Genomic DNA, 18,841 nt, shown 5'->3' on the forward strand with positions numbered 1-18,841 from the left:
ATCCATAAGAATGTGCATTATAAGAAAGCATTTCTTGATGCAAAAGGCGGCTGTAGTCAATCTGCAAGTTGCATACCGTGGTTACCGATTTAGGGTATGGTACAGAGCTATGCGACAAGCAGTCATTTTGATCCAGAGATGGTACGAAGCATGTAAAATAGGGCATTCCCAGTTAGTGCAATATCAGTCAATGAGGGATGCAACTATTACCATTCAAACTGCCTACAAGAGTATGGTGGTTAGGCAGTGGGTTAAGCAAAAGAGAGCTACAGTAAAAGTGCAGTTAGTACTCCGTATGAGTTGGTATAGGAAAGACTTAAGGAGACAAATAGATGCACATCAGAAAAGACTGACACGATACAAAAGGCTTAAACGATATAGGAAAGACTTCCTCAAACCGATTTATACAGCAGTTGTAGTGCAGTATCACTACCGTGCTTATGTAGTAAGAGAAATATACAGAGCGCAAATCAAAGCCACTGTTGTATGGCAAGGACAATATAGGTCCTACTTCTTGATGAATAGCCAGAAAGGTGTTTTAAGAAGACAAATAGACGAACAGCAGAAAAGGCTTAAACGTTGCAAAGAACGGTTAAATAAATGTGTGATGATGAGCAAAAAGCTGTTAACAGAAAAGTCTAAAGAAGAGAGGCTTGTCGGTCGAGACAAAAGTATGCAAGACCGATTGCTATTAGGCCACTTCAGTATAGTCCAGCATGGAGCTTCCTTCACTGAGCAATGGACAAATGTTTATGCATTGCAGAACGTCATTATACAACAAGAGCAGATAAATATGCAGCGCCAGGAAATTGAGCGACTGAAAAACGAAAACCTGCAGTCATGTGTCAGATCCCACCTACAAATAAAGAACAGAAACAGAGGAAATGTTAACTTTAGCAGAATATCAAGAACAGGAAGAAATCTGCAAATTAGATTAGGATATTTAAAAAGGGAAGAGGCAGAGATACAGGTAGAGCTAGAGTGATTAGAAAGATGAGTGGAATGAACCATTATAAGTGCTAAGTGTAGATACAGTTTACAGTTATGAGGATGTAATGTCAGATGACTGTAATAATATAATTTTGCAACTGTGTGTTAATTAATTATATTTAATGTAGTAGAAATGGTGTTATTCGCCTCCAAGCTAAAGGGGGAGCAGTGTAATGTATATAATGTAATTAGTATATGTTATGTCTTGTGCGAAGGGACGCATGCGCTAGAGGAGACTCATGGTGGAGTCCTGAAATAAAGAAGTTTGTTAGTTTACTCCTGTATCTGAGAGTTCTTTTGAGTCAGTTCCAAGTACCCAAAATATACTACAATCACCAACAATTTGTCCTGCTCCAATTGACATTATGGCCAAGAAAGCATACCAACATCTCAACTTCCTCAGAAGATAAAGGAAATTCGGTCTCTCTCAATGGACTCTAATTTTTATAGATACACCACAGCTTGGTCTGGCAACTGCTCTGCCCAAGACCAAAGAAATTGCAGTAAGCTGTTGACGCAACCTAGCATATCATGCAAACCAGCCACCTGGCCCCATTGTATCTCTCTACACTTCACGCTGCCTCGGGAAAGCAGCCAACATAATCAAGGACCACTCACACCTATTAACATAGGTGAACCTCAGATGTAGCTACCTAAAGATACAGAATTCTTCTCTGAAATTAACCATTAATCATTCATGACATGTTTCCACGGACAGGTTTCTGGCATTGCTAGATAGAGAACTGGAAAATCTCGTACCCTTGGTATCATGTTGACATTATTTACCTTCTTAATTACAAATTCCTATCAATATCTGATAATAGCAGCATTGTTACAATCCTTGGGCTGTATCGTGTATTTTTCTACAAAACCCTCATACACATTTCAATCACAATCTACAGAAGCACTAATTTTGATACATCAGAGAATTATACAGCATGGAACCAGGGATTTTGGCTCAAACCATTCAAGATTGATTTACATTAATCATAGACTATAGTGGCCAATTACTTCACCAACGTATATCTTTGGGATACAGGAGGAAACTGGAAGAAACCCATGTGGTTATAGGGAGAACATGCAAACATGAAAGACAGCATCGAAGAAGTCGTGGAGCTCTGAGGTAGTAACTCTACTGGCTATGCCATGAGGCGATCTTAATATATCCCACTGCTTTTAATTATATAAAATTTCTCATGTATACAGATCGTGCATGTCAAATCTGCATTTATCTAAACATATATTTATTAATCTAAATTTTCACATTTTCTGCCAAAATAGATCCATTCTCACTGAATTCAGTCAAACCCAGTATACATATGCATATTTTAAGTTCTGCAATATTTGAAAAGAGGATTCATTTCCTTTCTCTGTGTACCTAAAGAAGTAACAATTTTTACTCATTTCATCCATTGGAATTATAGCGGTATGCATTTAATGAAGCAACAGGGACACCTACATATATATCCCTCTACCTCCTCCCTCACTTCTATCCACAGACCCGAGCAGTCCTTCCAGGTGAGACAGAGATTCACATGTCTAACCTCATCCATTATCTAACTTCATCCATTACATGCAGTGTTCCCAATGTGGCCTCCTGTACTTTGGCGAGACAGCTTAGACCCCTTGACTGTTTCGCTGAGCACGTGCTGGATTGGTCAAGGCCCACTGGATCTCCTGGTTGCTAACCATACTGACCTGGGCCTCCTCCATTGCTAGAATGGGGTGGTACACATACTGGAAGAACAGCACCTCATGTTCACAAAATGCTGGAGTAACTCTATCCAGGGAGAAAAGAAATAGGCGATGTTTCGGGTCGAAAGCCTTCTTCAGACTGGCGGGTTGGAACGGTAGGGTTTCGACCTGAAACATCCGCAATTCCTTTTCTCCAGAGATGCTGCCTGACCCGCTGAGTTATTCCAGTATTTTGTGTATCTTCAGAATAAACCTGCAACTGCTGTTCCTTTCAACAGCACCTCATATTCCTCTTCAGTATGAACATTGAATTCTCCAATTTTAGATAACTACATAACCTTTGTCCTCTCCCTTCTCGCCCACCCCCCCAACATATATCCCCCCTTCCTCCCCCCACCCCCCCCCCCCCCCCCCCCAAATATCGCTCCTCTCCCCCACCTGGACTTGAAGCTATTTCTCCCCTCCATTAGCTTCACAACTTGCAACTCTTCAATCCATCCGTCTCACACCATTTGTCTTTTCATCTCTGGCCTTTGTCCAACCATCTGCCTATCAAAAGACCCTACTCACCTGTAACAACCTATTACCCCCCCCCCCTCCCCACCAATCAATCTGAAGAAGGGTCTCAACCCAAAACATCACCTATCCATGTTCTCCAGAGATGCTGCCTGACCTGCCGACTTACTCCAACACTCCAGTATCCAGTTGGTTAACAAGATGTTTCTGTGTGATTATTATTGTCGTTGTTATTATGTGGCTTTGCATGTAATGATTAAATAACATGATCTTTTGCAAAAAAAACAAGGGGTCCACCAATTAAAAATGATCACAATTCAAATCACTTTTGACTCATCAGTATCATTCACCTGTTTAAAAAATATAATTACTAAAGTTACTATAACACTGGCAAGCATGAATTTTTTCCTATTATTTCACCTCAATTGAAAAGGTATACTTTCTTCCCCGTTACTCTACATTTCAAGTTCTGCACAATTTTCTGCATTTTATCATTTAAAAATAAAATGGATAGTTATATGGACGGGAAAGGAATGGAGGGTTATGGTCTGAGCGCAGGTATATGGGACTAGGGGAGAATACGTGTTCGGCACGGACTAGAAGGGTCGAGATGGCTTGTTTCCGTGCTGTAATTGTTAATACATAGTTAATGTTACATACCTGTGCATCCCAATTTTTATTTAGATAATAGATACATGTGACACATCGTCCATCTCCATTAGGATTGTCAACGTGACGTACATATCCGGTTCCATTGCCTGGGTAACATGCAACCATTGCCTGTAAATCAATTTACAAAAAGAAATAAAATCATTACATTTTGAATTTAGCCTGACATCAGTCTGAAGAAGGGTCTTGACCCAAAACGTCACCCATTACTTCTCTCCAAAGATGCTGCCTGTCTTGCTGAGTTTATCCAGCAATTTGTGTCTACCTTCGATTTAAACCAGCATCTGCAGTTCTTTCTTACACATTATTACATTTTGAATTGCAGTTAACTTTTCACGTTCCATTCTTTCTTTACATTGTAGTTTACGAGATGATAATCTTGTCCATTGAACGTTCAGTCAGCCGTTACCTGTGCTATTTATGCCTACCTTTTTATATTTGGTCTTAATTAAGCCATTATATAAAATAAAGTATCTGGATTCTTCCATATTGCAGGAATGACTTTGTATATATAATCAATTAACTTGAAAATGAGGTGAGTTAGCTTTCCTTCAAATCTTTTAATTGGCACTTCATACATGAAATGTTGCAAAGATTGCCGTAAACAGTTAGTATTGAGATTGATTGTATTAGAAATATTACCTTGGGAGAAAAAAATCCAAATCAGCCAAACTAAGCAAAATCCAACATTGTACATTATTTTAATTGGATAAGTTGCAAGAATGAGCATTTTTCTATAAACAGTTAGTATTGGGATAGATTGTATTAGAAATATTACCTTGGGAGAAAAAAATCCAAATCAGCCAAACTAAGCAAAATCCAACATTGTACATTATATGGTTATATGGTTACATTATTTTAATTGGATAAGTTGCAAGAATGAGCATTTTTCTATAGAATTCAGAAATTACAATAAGTTTTAGAAAGTGAGAACACTCTAGCTGCCTAATTAAATAATGTGGCTGATTTGAATATTGAATTCTCCAATTTAAAGTAATAACTCGCCCACCTTCCCCAACCCTCCCCCCACCCCACATATTTCCCTACCACCCCAGTTACCCTGCTACTTTCTCCTTGTTTCCCCTCCTCCATACATTTTGCTCCCACTCCCAAGACCCACGTTCTTTCTCCTTCCCCCTTCTGCTAACCCCCTGTCCCCATCCATGCATATCCTTCTATCTGGCTTTACATTTCACTCCTCCACTTTCCTTATTTGGCACTTATGTACCCTTTTTGTCTTTAACCTTTGTCACTTTCTCCACCAATCTGCTCATCACCTGCCCTCAGCTGCATCCACCTATCACTTTCCAGGATTTGTCCCACCTCCACCTCTTATTCCCACCTTTCTCTCCACCATTACATTAAAATATTGACTATGCTCTCTATCTCAGTAACTCTTTTGCTTAATTTTATTATGGATGACGCAAAATGTCATCCATTCCCACAACAGATGCTGCCTGACCCGCTGAGCTCCTCCAGCACTTTGCTTTTTGTTCGATAATCCAACATCTCCCGTTTTTTGTGTCTACATTCAGATGTAATGTTCTTCACTACTGTGACAATGGAAAATCTGACAGCCATATTCAAATGTTGAAGTTTAGAATCTGTTTAAATTACTCGAGGCAAAAGGGGAGGATAAAGGTAGTTTGTAATGAAAACACGATCTTAAAAATTGAAGGATAAAAAAAGATCAACAGTATCTGAACAGAGAAAATAATGTCCACTATTTAAAGTTATTTGAATCAGCAAGGATGATTGCTTAAATGTCTTTTTTGTATTAACCAGCATCTGCAATTTAGTTCTTTGTTTCTATACCAAGGGTGATTGAAGAGTCTATTAGGCAGTCTTCTCACTTCAACAAAATAGTTTTCAGATGGTCCATAAGTTTATCCGGGGAACAAAATTAGGCAAAAGAGAAAGTCACTGAGATTATGAGTGTTGTCAATATTTTAAGTTACAACAGTCCTTACCAGCTGCTATGGTTGCCTTAAATATTCCCAGATGTTCAAAATCATACCCGTACTGGAATATGTACTTACAACAAGAAAGGAAGATACACAGAAGACCCATAGTAGGTAGCAATGCCATTGAAATGGTCATTGCGGTGAAGTGAGTGGAAGCGTGATAGTTGTAAATTAATGACGAGGACTAATATGGGAAGAAAGTATATTATAAATGGCACAATTTTAAAGAGCAGATGAGGATGTTGTTGATGCCTAGATTAATTATTTAAAATGAAATAGTAAGTATTTACAAGCTAAAGCATTTGCATTACTTGTGTTTAAGTTGACGGATAGAATCCAAAAGCAAAGCTATGACGGTGAAACAATTTAAAAAATGTGATTAGACATTAGTTAGGAGTATGGTGTTATTGACAGTTCCAAGTATTACGCCTCAGGAAGCATACTAAGGTATGAGAAATGGGACAGAGTAGCAGTACAAGGACGGCCTCACGCAAAAGAGATGAAGGGTGGAAAAGGTAGGACTAAAGTAAGAGTCACACAGCTTGGAAACAGGCCCTTCAGCCCAACTTGCCCACGCCGTCCAACATGCCCCCTCTACACTAGTCCCATCTGCCCACACTGCCCGTTTATTAAACGTATTATATCCATGTGCCTGTCCGAATATCTTTTAAACATTATAAATATCTTTTAAACATTATGATAGTGCCTGCCTCAACTACCTCCCTGGGCAGCTTGTTCCGCATACCCACCACCATTTGTATAAAGATGTTAACCGTCGGATTCTTATTAAATCATTCCCTCCTCACCTTAAACCTATTTCCTCTTGTTCTTCATTCCCCTACTCTGGGCAAGAGACTGTGCGTTTTCCTTTTCTATTCTTCTCATGATTTTATACACCTCTATGAGATCACCCCCTATTCTGCTGCATTCCATGGAATAAAGTCCTAACCAGCTCTACCTCCCCCTATATCTCAGACCCTCGAGTTCTGCCAATATTCTTGTACATTTTCTCTGTACCCTTTCCAGCTTCACAACATCTTTCCTATAAGAGTGATTTTATACACCTGAACATGACCTCAGAAAGCTCAACACTCTGATTGATGAAGGACAATGTGCCAAAAGCCTTTTTTGACCACCCATACAGCATTTTGTCCTTCACTTCACACATTCACTTCAATTATGTTTCTCAAGAGAAATGTTCAATTCTCAGTCCTAGCTACTGGCTGCTGAGCCAATGTCTGGAAGTATTGTTCATTTCCAGTGAAATTAAAAATACCCACTTTGAGTAGCAGATGCTCAATAGTTATCGCTTGAGGAAATATTATATAATAGAACTGCTCGGATAGTGACTTTTATATAAGCTAGGCAATTTGCAAGAGAAAAGCTTAAGGTTTTCAGAAACACATGTATCCTAAAGAAATAAAGTACAAAGAAACACACACACAGGGAATGGATGAATCAAAACATAGAAACTCTAATCTGAACCTGCATATTGCTTATGCTGTTTATTGCTTTGAGGCAATTATAACACTGGAGGAAATTGTATTTGATATGATTTCGTGTTGAAGAATGGATTACTGAATAGGGCCTCTTCTTAGGCCAGAGGTAATCTTCTCTTTCTCTATGGCACATTTTTGAGCTCTGATGCGACATGAAGATGAAGAGTTATGGCCGGTTATGCTGAGATTGAGACAGACTTCAAGGCTGAAATATAATAGACTCTGTAGTTAGCTTTGGCTATGTTAAATTATAATGAGGTTAAGATAAGGGATGGATGCTTGGAGAGGAAGAGAATCAGATTGATGGATTTGTTTATAGAAAGTCGAAGAAGCATATGTAATTCTGATGTAATGGTCTGAGTTGTGAATTTACGCTTTGTCCTGTAATATTTGTAAAAGGCCTTGCAGAGAGATTGGAAATCCAGCTTCCAGATAGCAGGAAAGGGGCTGCAAATTAGAATGAAGTTGTATCCTGGCACCAAACACTTATGTAATTAAGTTGCCAGATTTACGACCTATGTATGCTTGGTAGGGAGGTGTTTTGAATTTAAACTTAGAAACTGTAATTCGGCGAACTCATATAATTAATGTTTTAATACATAGGTAATAGTATTTTAAACTGTGTAAAATTGTAGTGAAATAATTTATGAAATGTATTGTGTCTTAGTAGGACTGTAAACATTAGACTTTTTCTAGATTTATAGAAATATCTTTCTTCTTGGTATGGAAAGTGTGTATGACTTGTGTGATCATTGTATTACATAGGTATCTTATATTTTGAGGGGTGGTCTTTGATAATTGAGCCTACTGGGGTTTTGCTGTGTTGAAATAAAATAATTCTAAACAAAGTTATACCACAGGCAAACAAAGGTTGTAAAATGAGGCCAGGGGGAAGGGGGGGGGGGGAATCATGTGACTGATGTTGTAAATCACCAGAAGGACTCAGATGATTGGTTACTAGGTTGTCATACCCTCCATCTGAAATGTCTAATACCTATATAATACCATGAGTTTCTATCAAAGCTACTCTTCTCTGGACCTGCCCCAGAGCATCAGCTCTGTGTTGGAAGGTTCAGAGACTAGTCTCAGCTGAATAAAGAATTGATTTCAACAGCTACAAGCGTTTGAGTCAAGTTGACTTTAGATTGACAAAATAACTCAGTTTAACACTCAGACATCAGGGAAAAACCCTCTCGATATTAACTCCAAGGTAAGTGATAACTTACCCTCAAGAGAATCTTAGGCTAGTGATGTCGAACAAAACTAAATTATATGCTTTAGTCTGAAGAAGGGTCTCGACCCGAAACGTCACCCATTCCTTCTCTTCAGAGATGCTGTCCTGCTGAGTTACTTCAGCATTTTGTATCTACCTTCGATTTAAAGAGCATCTGCAGTTCTTTCTTACACATAAATTATATGATTAACAATTTGGTCAAGGGGATCCGAGCAGTATTATTCTTATTCACACTGAAATATAACTAACTGGATGGGTACAGCAGAAACATGATGGTTTGGATTTTGCTGAGTCGGGCCAAATTGTGCCTTTGATGTAACTGGAAAAAAGTTAACTTGCTATAAGTAAACTTCCTGGACTCAGTGAGGAAACCCTTGTATGGTGTAAAGGCTACATACAATGGAATTGCTTACAGAGCAAAAACTATCAGTTTGACGAAGGATCCAAACCCGAAATATAGTCTGCCCATTTCCTCCACAGTTGCTGCCTGACCCGCTGAGTTCCTCCCTACTTTGTCTTTTGTCCCTACTATGAAACTTCTTAGTACATATTGACAGTCAAAGCCACATTCCCCAGTTTTGCATCAGTTGTTCTTTCAATGTTTCTGAATGTCATTCAAGAGATATCACCACAAGAAATCAGATCACCTCAAAATCCTGTAAACCATTTTGAAACCATTATAAATAAAGGAAATGCAAATAATCTTTAAAAACATACCGTCAAAAGACCACCCTATCTATCGGTGATGCCACTTTAAAGGAACTATGTACCTCCTAGTTCCTCTGCTTGACAACACTCCTCAAACCCCTGCCCTTGTTACTGCCCAAAATGCAACACCTCACACTTCTCTGTATTAAATTCCATCAACCATTCCTCAGCCTACCCGATCAAGATCCTGCTGCAATTTTTGATAACCATCTTCACTATCTAGAATACAAATACAATACAAATAAAAATTTGGGGTTGTCGTAAATAATGAAAATAATATTCAAAAGATGACCCAATTGAGTTTATAAAGATGTGAACTTTTGAGAGAGAAAACAGATCCTTTTTGAGTGAATCAATAACCAGTGGTCTCAGATTTAAATTAATTGGCAAAAGAGTTCAAAGAAAATGAGGACACCCAAGCTTTGTCAAAATCTGGAATGCTCTCCTTGAAAAAGTGGTAGAAGTTGATTCCATTAATAGTTTAAAGGGAGCTGACAGGTACGTGAAGCTAACTAACTTGCAGAATAATGCACAAAAAGTAAGCAGAGATGTCGATATAAGCACAACCACTCAAAATGTCTATGATATTTAAAAAATATAGCACCTTTCATAAACTTGGGTCATTCCAAATCACTGTACACACAGAATAGATTTGAAATACTGTTAGAGCAGAAAACAGAATTTACTTTCAACAAGCAATGACAAAAAGCAATATTACAATCACAGAATAATTCAATTTGTACATGACAATTCCCTTACCCTTCTTTGAAATAATAAGATATTTTCCTTAAATATGAGAGTGTAAATGGAGCTCCACCTGATCGGAGCCCACCTAATCTGTAATGCTGTAAGTGGTAGGTTATTTTCCTAATTGTGTATTTGTCCTATAGAATAACTTAGATGTATAATCATAAAACCTGCTTAAGGTGCAACGTGAATAACCTTTATTTTGTAGGTACATTTATTTTAAGGTAGAAACAAATATTAAATGAAATCAACTTTCACATATTACTAAACTATTTCTTCTTCTTATTGGGTCCACATGCAAGCCAGAGCTAAACACACTTCTCGGCATCTGCACAATGGTATCTGTTTTGTGCTTCTTGTGCATGGTGGCGGAAAGATTGATAGAAACAGGACCGCGACGTGAACACTCATTCCTTCACCCCTAAACTAGCTCTATCTTCCTGAGAGCAGTCGAAGGAAAATAAATCATAGACACTGCAAGAAAATATAAAAGCAAATCCTCTACTGATTGGAATGATATTGATATGATTATAATAAAAAACGTTATTGAAGAAATTGCAGAACCATTAACATATCTGTAACTTGCCTTTTCAATCCGGTAAATTTCCGAACAAAATGAAAATAGCAAAAGTAATAACATCATATAAAACTGGGGATAGACACCATTTCACAAATCACAGGCTTGTTTCTTTACTCTTCGGTGGTGGGAAAGATGCTGGAGTCAATTATTAAAGAGGTAATAATGGGGCATTTGGATAGCAGTAAAAGGATTAGTCCAAGTCAACATGGATTTATGAAAGGGAAATCATGCTCGACTAATCTTCTGAAATTTTTTGAGAATGTGACAAGTAAAATGGATGACGGGGTGCCAGTGGATGTAGTGTATCTAGACCTTCAGAAAGCCTTTGGTGAGGTCCCGCACGGGAGACTGGTGACTAAATTTAGAGCACATAGTATTGGGGGTAGGGTGTTGACATGGATAGAAAATTGGTTGGCAGACCAGAAGCAAAGAGTAGGCGTGAACGGGTCCTTTTCAGAATGGTAGGCAGTGGCGAGTGGAGTGCTGCAAGGCTCGGTGTTGGGGCTGCAATTATTTACCATATACATTAATGATTTGGAAGAGGGAATTAGGAGCAGCACTAGCAAGTTTGCGGATGACACAAAGCTGGGTGGCAGTGTGAACTGTGAACAGGATGTTAGGGGGTTGCACGGTGACCTGGACAGGTTGAATGAGTGGGCAGATGCAGTGTAATATAGATCAATGTGAGGTTATCCACTTTGGCAGGAAAAACAAGGGGGCAGATTATTATCTCAATGGGGTTAGGATAGGTAAGGAGGAGGCGCAGTGAGACCTGGGAGTCCATGTACACCGATCATTGAAAGTTGGCATACAGGTACAGCAGGCAGTGAAGAAAACTAATGGAATGTTGGCCTTCATAACAAGAGGATTTCAGTATAGGAGTAAAGAGGTTCTTCTGCAGTTGTATAGGGCTCTGGTGAGATTACATCTGGAGTATTGTGTACAGTTTTGGTCTCCTAATTTGAGGAAGGACATCCTTGTGATTGAGGCAATGCAGTGTAGCTTCACGAGATTGATCCCTGGGATGGTGGGACTGTCATACGAGGAAAGATTGAAAAGACTAGGCGTGTATTCACTGGAGTTTAGAAGGATGAGGGGGAATCTTATAGAAACATATACAATTATAAAAGGACTGGACAAGCTAGATGCAGGAAAAATGTTCCCAATGTAGGGCAAGTCCAGAACCAGGGGCCACAGTCTTAGAATAAAGGGGAGGTAATTTAAGACTGAGGTGAGGAAAAACTTTTTCACCCAGAGAGTTGTGAATTTATGGAATTCCCTGCCACAGAAGGCAGTGGAGGCCAAGTCACTGGATGGATTTAAGAGAGTTAGATAGAGCTCTAGGGGCTAGTGGAGTCAAGGGATATGGGGAGAAGGCAGGCACGAGTTATTGATAGGGGATGATCAGCCATGATCACGATGAATGGTAGTGCTGGCTCGAAGGGTCGAATGGCCTGCTCCTGCACCTATTTTCTATGTTTCCATAACGTATTGCTGAATCATCGATTATTCTAGTATATACATGTAATTCGATCACTGCCCCTTTGTGTGGGGATGAGAACTCTGTATAGTCTGTAATCTGCATACTGTTAAGAGTTTTACCACACCCGCCCGGCCAAATAAAGATTGTACTGCTTGATCACTGATTTTATTTGTTTTTTGTCTGTTTAAGCATATTAGGGGCACGACAACATGATGTCCCACTTCTGTACTTAATACCCTGACAAATTAAGGCTGATGTACCAAAAGCATTCCTTGCCACCCTATCTACCTGTTCACTTTCAGGGAACTGTGCACCTGTATCCTAGATCTCTCTGCTCAAAAACACTCCCAGGGCTCCACCATTCATTGCGAAGGTCCTGCCCTGATTTGAGTACCCAATGCTACATACTTATTTGCATTGAACATTATAAGTTATTCTTCCACATTATAAGTTATTCTTCAATAGCCCACTTGCCCAGCTGATCAAGAACCTGTTGTAATTTTTGATAACCCTCTGCATTGTCTACACTACCACCTACTTTTGTGTCTTCTGCAAACTTACTAATTATGCCTTGCACATTCTCATCTCCATTGTTAATAAACCACAAACAGCAATTGGCACTGCACCAATCCCAGAGGCACACCACTAGTCATAGGCTTCCAGTCCGAAAAACAGCCTTCCGCCATCTCGATGATACCAAACTCAAAAGTCAATGAATACTTTTATGAATAAAGGCTATAAGCCAAATCCATTATTTTATATTTAAGAATCCCTTTATTATGAAACACATATAACAAACATTGGGTCCAGATCCTTATCCCCCTTGCCATAGGCAACCTTTTGAGTTACAGAGTTTCAACCTACAGCTTTTTTGGAGGTATATCTCTCACAGAACTTGGGGATTGACTTTACATGGTTAACCCATCCACTATTGAAGATAGAGACTTCATAATTAGGGAACCAGCCCTCCCCTGTGACACCGCGCCACCCCCAACCTTCCCCCCTCCCCCGCAACCGCACGTTGAGGGGACGGGACCCAACGGGTCCTCCTTGGTCGAGTTTAATTAAAAAATTCAGATTACTGATTATCAGATTATGAAATTTGTCACGTGCACTGGTATGCTTTTACACCTCCAGAATATCCTGTGCTCAAGTCCATTAAAACTCTTTCAGTAGACAGCTGCAAAAGCCACAGGTAAAGAATTATTTAATGTGCAAAATAAATGTTTTTCAAAACAATTATCATCTGTTCCAATAGCCCACAAACTTACAAAGCTACCATCACAAACGCTCAAAACTATCAAATAAAAACAGTATCTCGTGAAATAATACTATTTTTACAACAGATGTTCCGTTTTCCTCTTCTTGCACACTATTGTATGCGAATTTAGCCACCACCCCAGATTAAAATGAACTTGTGTGAACTTCCTGGTATTGGAAGTGTGCCAGACAGGCAATGTTCTTAATGATCTTGCTACGTGCAGTACGTGCAGAAGCTTACTGCTATCTACAACTATGCCGGGCACTGCGAGGAAATCTCAAGGATGAGTAAACATATCAATCAATGTCAGAACAGTGTGGGTAGCTGAACATTAACAACCTACATTTTTGGAATGTTTCAACATATCAATAAACCAACAAGCAAAATTACAATATATTGTATAGATACATCCTGACTACACTTTGACCAGGAAATCATATATATAAAATTACTATATGTTCAACCAAATATGGATACTGAAATCATACTTGCAATCATTAACTGGTTTAAATCAAGTACATTTGTAGAAACCCAGTCAAAACATGGAAATATTTTTAATGTCCTCAAAGTGATTATTTTTCTCTAATTTTCTTCAGTTCCTAAAAATATCTGGAAATTATATTTAAGGCTGAACATAATTAACTCATACGCAGTTAAAATATCCAAAGGGTCATTATAAGTTACCCTGCTAAATAATGTCAGTTTCACCGAAAATATTCTAAGCACATATCCAAAATTGAATTGGCCCGCACAACATTAAAGAATACAACTAAATTTATAATTAAATTAGTCATTGTTTATTATTGTAGTGATGTGGCACCTTCACACCCACGTTGGTTTTGCATACAGCCTGTCACCGCTGTTGACTCGCCAGCAACCTCACGAGAGGGTCCAGCCACAAGAGCTCAATAACAATTCCAAGGTCAGACGCACTAATTGGCCTTATCTGCACACAGGTTATGATTGGTGAGAATTTAGGTAAAAGGGGCTTCTGGAATAAACGTGGCATAAGGTGTCTGACTTGGTTAAGTGTAGTTTGTTCATTGCTTTCTTCGTGGGATTCAGTCGATCCTACAACTGGTGACCGCGTTGCTACATGCAAACTTCCACTCACTCACAAAATGTATGACGATAAAAGTGACACGGTGTCAGTCGATGAAGTAAAACTCGACGTCCCAACTCTTTTTACAACCAACGCGAGAGCGTGGTTTTCAACACTAGAAGCTCGATTTCATTCCCTCAATGCCACAAGCCTACGGACAAAATTTGCGTTCCTAGCAGCTCCTCTTCCAGAGCAGATCGTTTGGGGAGTAGAGCATGTGCTCCTTAATCCTGAAGAAATAACGCCATATGACGTGCTTAAATCCGCTATCTTGGAACGAACGAAGCCCTCAAAGCAAGCCTGCATTTCCAAGCTGCTGGGAGATGATAATCTCGGCGATAGGAGGCCATCACAAATGCTGCAGAGATGGCAAAGGCTGGCGGTAGACAGAAAGATTGACAGCGATGTCTGGAAACGGACGTTTCTCTGCTGCATGCCTACTCAGGTGCAGATTCGGATCTTTATTGTCATTGTGCAGTGTACAGTACAGAGACAAAGAAATGCAGTTAGCATCTCACCCAGAAAAGCGAACATAGAATAATGAGCAATAAATATATATACGTACATACAGTAGTGGTAGTTCAATTTTTCTGGGGGAAGGAGTGGGGGGGGGGGGGGGGTGACTGGCAATCACCGAGGTGCAGAGTTAAGTAGTGTAACAGCCGCAGGGAAGAAGCTTTTCCTGAACCTGCTGGTCCGGCAACGGAGAGACCTGTAGCGGCTCCCGGATGGGAGGAGGGTAAACAGTCTGTGGCTGGGGTGAGAGCAGTCCTTGACGATGCTGCGCGCCCTTCGCAGACAGCGCTTGCTTTGGACAGACTCAATGGAGGGGAGTGAGGAACCGGTGATGCGTTGGGCAGTTTTCACCACCTTCTACAGAACTTTCCAGTCGGAGACAGAGCAGTTGCCATACCATACTGTGATACAGTTAGTAAGGATGCTCTCGATGGTGCAGCGGTAGAAGTTCACCAGAATCTGAGGAGACAGATGGACCTTCTTTAGTCTCCTCAGGAAGAAGAGACGCTGGTGAGCCTTCTTGACCAGTGTTGCGGTATTGTGGGTCCAGGGGCATCTGATAAGTATGTTTCAATTGGCCAGCATAGATGAGCTCGCAAAACAGATCGACATTGTCAAGGTGACAACCACTGCGCTGCAGGTGACTGTGGTTAATGCAACAACAGTAAAGACGGAGAATGCACAGCAGGAACAGCAAATTGCAATGCTCACTGCGCAAGTCGAGACTTTGGCAGCCCAGCAGAACCATCCCCATTTCAGGTTTAACACAAACCTCAGGGATCGTGGCGGGGTTGAGGCAACACCCAACACATTTGCTGGAAACACTGGAAATATGGTGTTCACACTGTGGTCACTCTGTTCAGGACGTTGGAATTTCTACGGATACTGTTTGGTTTACAAAATGCAGCATAATTATTCCAGCGTTTCATGGATCACGTACTCTCCGGTCTTGATTTCGTCTACGCATACATTGTGCTGGTAGCGAGCTCCAGTGAAGGTGAACACAAGAAACACCTCGGATTACTGTTTCGGCAACTTGACGAATATGGTAATGTCATTAACACGAACAAATGAGTGTTTGGCGCTCGCGAACTCTCTTTCCTCGGGCATCGCGTGATGGAGAATGGCATCCTGCCCGGCGAATCAAAGGTGCAGGAAATCTGAAATTACTCAGCCTTAAATTCGTTTAACCAATTACAGTGATTTTTGGGGATGATGAATTTATACCGCCGCTTTCTACCGAACGCCGCAGGTTCCCTATTACCCTTGACCAACGTACTCAAAGGTTCTGACAAATCGTCTTCAAAGAAACTGTTGTGTTTACAGGAGGATGCAGTGCAATCCTTCAACGCAGCTAAGAGGACTCTCGCCGAAGCAACTATGCTGGTCCATCAGAGGCCCAATGCCTTATTTTCACTCACCGCTGATGACTCCAACAACGGCGTGGGAACCGTCGTGAAGCAGCGAATCAATGGCAGGTGGGAGCCTCTGGCATTCTTTTCGGCAAAATTATCACCCACTCAGATGAGGCACCGTACGTTCGGGCGAGAACATTTGGCTATGTACCTTGCTGTCAAGCATTTCCACCATCTGTTGAAAGGCCGTCCCTTCACTAATTATACGGATCACCAACCGTTCACATGCTCTACTCGTACAAGTGTGGGGAACTATTCACTGCGGGAAATTCGCCACTTGGACTTCGTTCTGCAATTCTCCAGTGACATCAGGCACATTCAAGGAAAAGCAAATCCCTTTTATCTACCTTGTTTGTTGCACTTTCAGAGAACTCCTTATTTTCTTGAATAAGGATATTAAATTTATAGTTTTGCAGTTTGCTGGGTCCTTTTGGCAGACCTCATAAACATTCATAAATCACAACAAATGCATCCACTAATATTGCAGTCAATTATTTTATCAATCTAGGTTGCGGGCTATCACATCCAGGAAACTTGTCAGTGTATAGTGCCATTAAGTTTCCTATCTTTTATGATTGTGATAGTTTTTGAATTCCTCCATTTTGCTCCCAAATTCTCTATTATTATTGGAATAAAGAACGATACCAAATATTTGTACAACGTTTCTACCAATTCCTCATTCTCTACCTCAGGGGATTCCATATGAAGGAATTCCCATTGTTAATTCCCTCATCTCATCCACCAAGGAATCAAACTTTACTGGAGCTACTCTTTCTTGTTTATATACTTAGCACAATAAGGTCTAAGCTGGAGCAAATGTTTGCTTATTTGAGTGACTATAGAGCATTTTTTCCAGTTTGGTAAAATGTCCCAATTTAATGTGCACGATCTGAAATGATCTTGTCTTCTGCATGAATTTTCATACTACTAAAGTTGCTGAAATTGATAATTTAATAATTGTGGCAATTTTTTTTGATGCAGGCTATCATTTAGTCAATGTGATACTTAAAGTTGCTCCCTATAATTAACACAAGAGTAATAGTGGAGTTTGACAAATAGATAATTTTCAAAAATAAATCTTGCCATTATTACTTAATTTAAAAATAAAATGCGCAATGCTTTGATTAAAAATAGGTTCTCATATTTGTATTGAGTAGAGATTGGTCCATGTGGCCCACATTCACATTGGGTTTCCCTGGTTTTCTCCCACAGCACAAAGACAAGCTGCTTTGCGGATACATTAATTACACTAAATTTCCTGCAGTGTGGATGGGTGGTAGGAGAATCAGGTAGGATTTGATGTGGAGCCGAGAAAAGAGGATAAAGGAAATAGAGAAGGCACAGGATTGATAGTAGTTATTAGAATCGGCATAACGTCAACAAGTCAAACGGCCTCCTTCAAAGTCATAAGGAAACATGAGAATCTGTTCTAGTAGCACTATCACAGAAGCTAGAAGTACCCTTAGTTCCACAGAGAAGGCGACATAAATTGAATATTTCCCCATTCATTCAGATAAGGTGCAATATGAAGAGAATCCAGAAATTGGAGGTCCAAAGGGACTTGAGGATTCCCAAAAAGTTAATCTGCAAGTCGAATCGGTAGTAAAGAAAGCAAACTGCTAGCGTTTATTTCAAGAGGGCTGGGATGTAATGCTGAGGCTCTATAAGGCGCTGGCAAGGCCGCTTTTGGAATATTGTGAGCAATTTTGGGCACTACGAGGCTCTCTTTTTTTCTCTGATGCCAGCCTGGCAACCTCGGCAGCTTTTTCGGTTGCCAAATGAGTTTAGGTGGTCATTTACGACGGCTTGCCTGACACGTGCGATAATGTGCTCGGATGAAGTGCGTAGTTACCAGTCGGAATTATGGTCAATGAAGCATTCGCATATTATTTCTGCTTCAAATAAAGTCACAAAATAAACATATTCACCAATCAAGACATGGTATATACCACAATGACATGCAGCAAAATTACAATATAGTATCTCATCTCCTTTTACACATTGCAATAAATGCAATTTCTATTATTTCTTTCCACTTCCAAGCAAAAATTTGGTTGAATTATTCAGCGCATGATCAACCTCGGTGAGATCAAGAGCAGGCCTTGCGATCGCTTCGCACAACACCTCCACTCAGTTCGCAATAACCAACCTGATCTCCCGGTGGCTCAGCACTTCAACTTCCCCTCCCATTCCGAATTCGACCTTTCTGTCCTGGGCCTCCTCCATGGCCAGAGTGAGGTCCACTGCAAAGTGGAGGAACAGCACCTCATATTTCGCTTGGGTAGTTTACACCCCAGCGGTATGAACAATGGCTTCTCCAATTTCAGGTAGTCCTTGCTTTCTCCCTCCTTCCCCTCCCATTCCTAGCTCTCCCACAGCCTACTGTCTCCGCCTCTTGCTTTCTTTTTCCCCACCCCCCCCCCCCCCCCCCCCCCCGACATCAGTCTGAAGAAGGGTCTTGA

At 40.3% G+C, this 18,841-nt stretch overlaps 1 protein-coding gene across 4 annotated transcripts in view; it reads right to left on the reverse strand.

Moving 5' to 3' along the window:
* egln1a (egl-9 family hypoxia-inducible factor 1a) overlaps positions 1–18,841 on the reverse strand; it is a 90,241-nt gene that overhangs the window by 42,786 nt on the left and 28,614 nt on the right. For 3 of the 4 annotated variants that reach the window (XR_008723431.1, XM_055635174.1, XM_055635175.1), the window contains exon 2: positions 3,862–3,981. The exons of the other annotated variant lie outside the window; for it this stretch is intronic. Coding sequence is in view for 2 of the 3 variants with exons in the window: in XM_055635174.1 (XP_055491149.1) it covers positions 3,862–3,981 (120 nt within the window). In the remaining variant the exon portion in view is untranslated. The remainder of the gene's footprint in view (positions 1–3,861; positions 3,982–18,841) is intronic. 4 annotated transcript variants of the gene reach the window in all.

This window comes from Leucoraja erinacea, chromosome 5, assembly GCF_028641065.1.
Source record: "Leucoraja erinacea ecotype New England chromosome 5, Leri_hhj_1, whole genome shotgun sequence".
In the NCBI taxonomy this organism is placed as follows: domain Eukaryota; kingdom Metazoa; phylum Chordata; class Chondrichthyes; order Rajiformes; family Rajidae; genus Leucoraja; species Leucoraja erinaceus.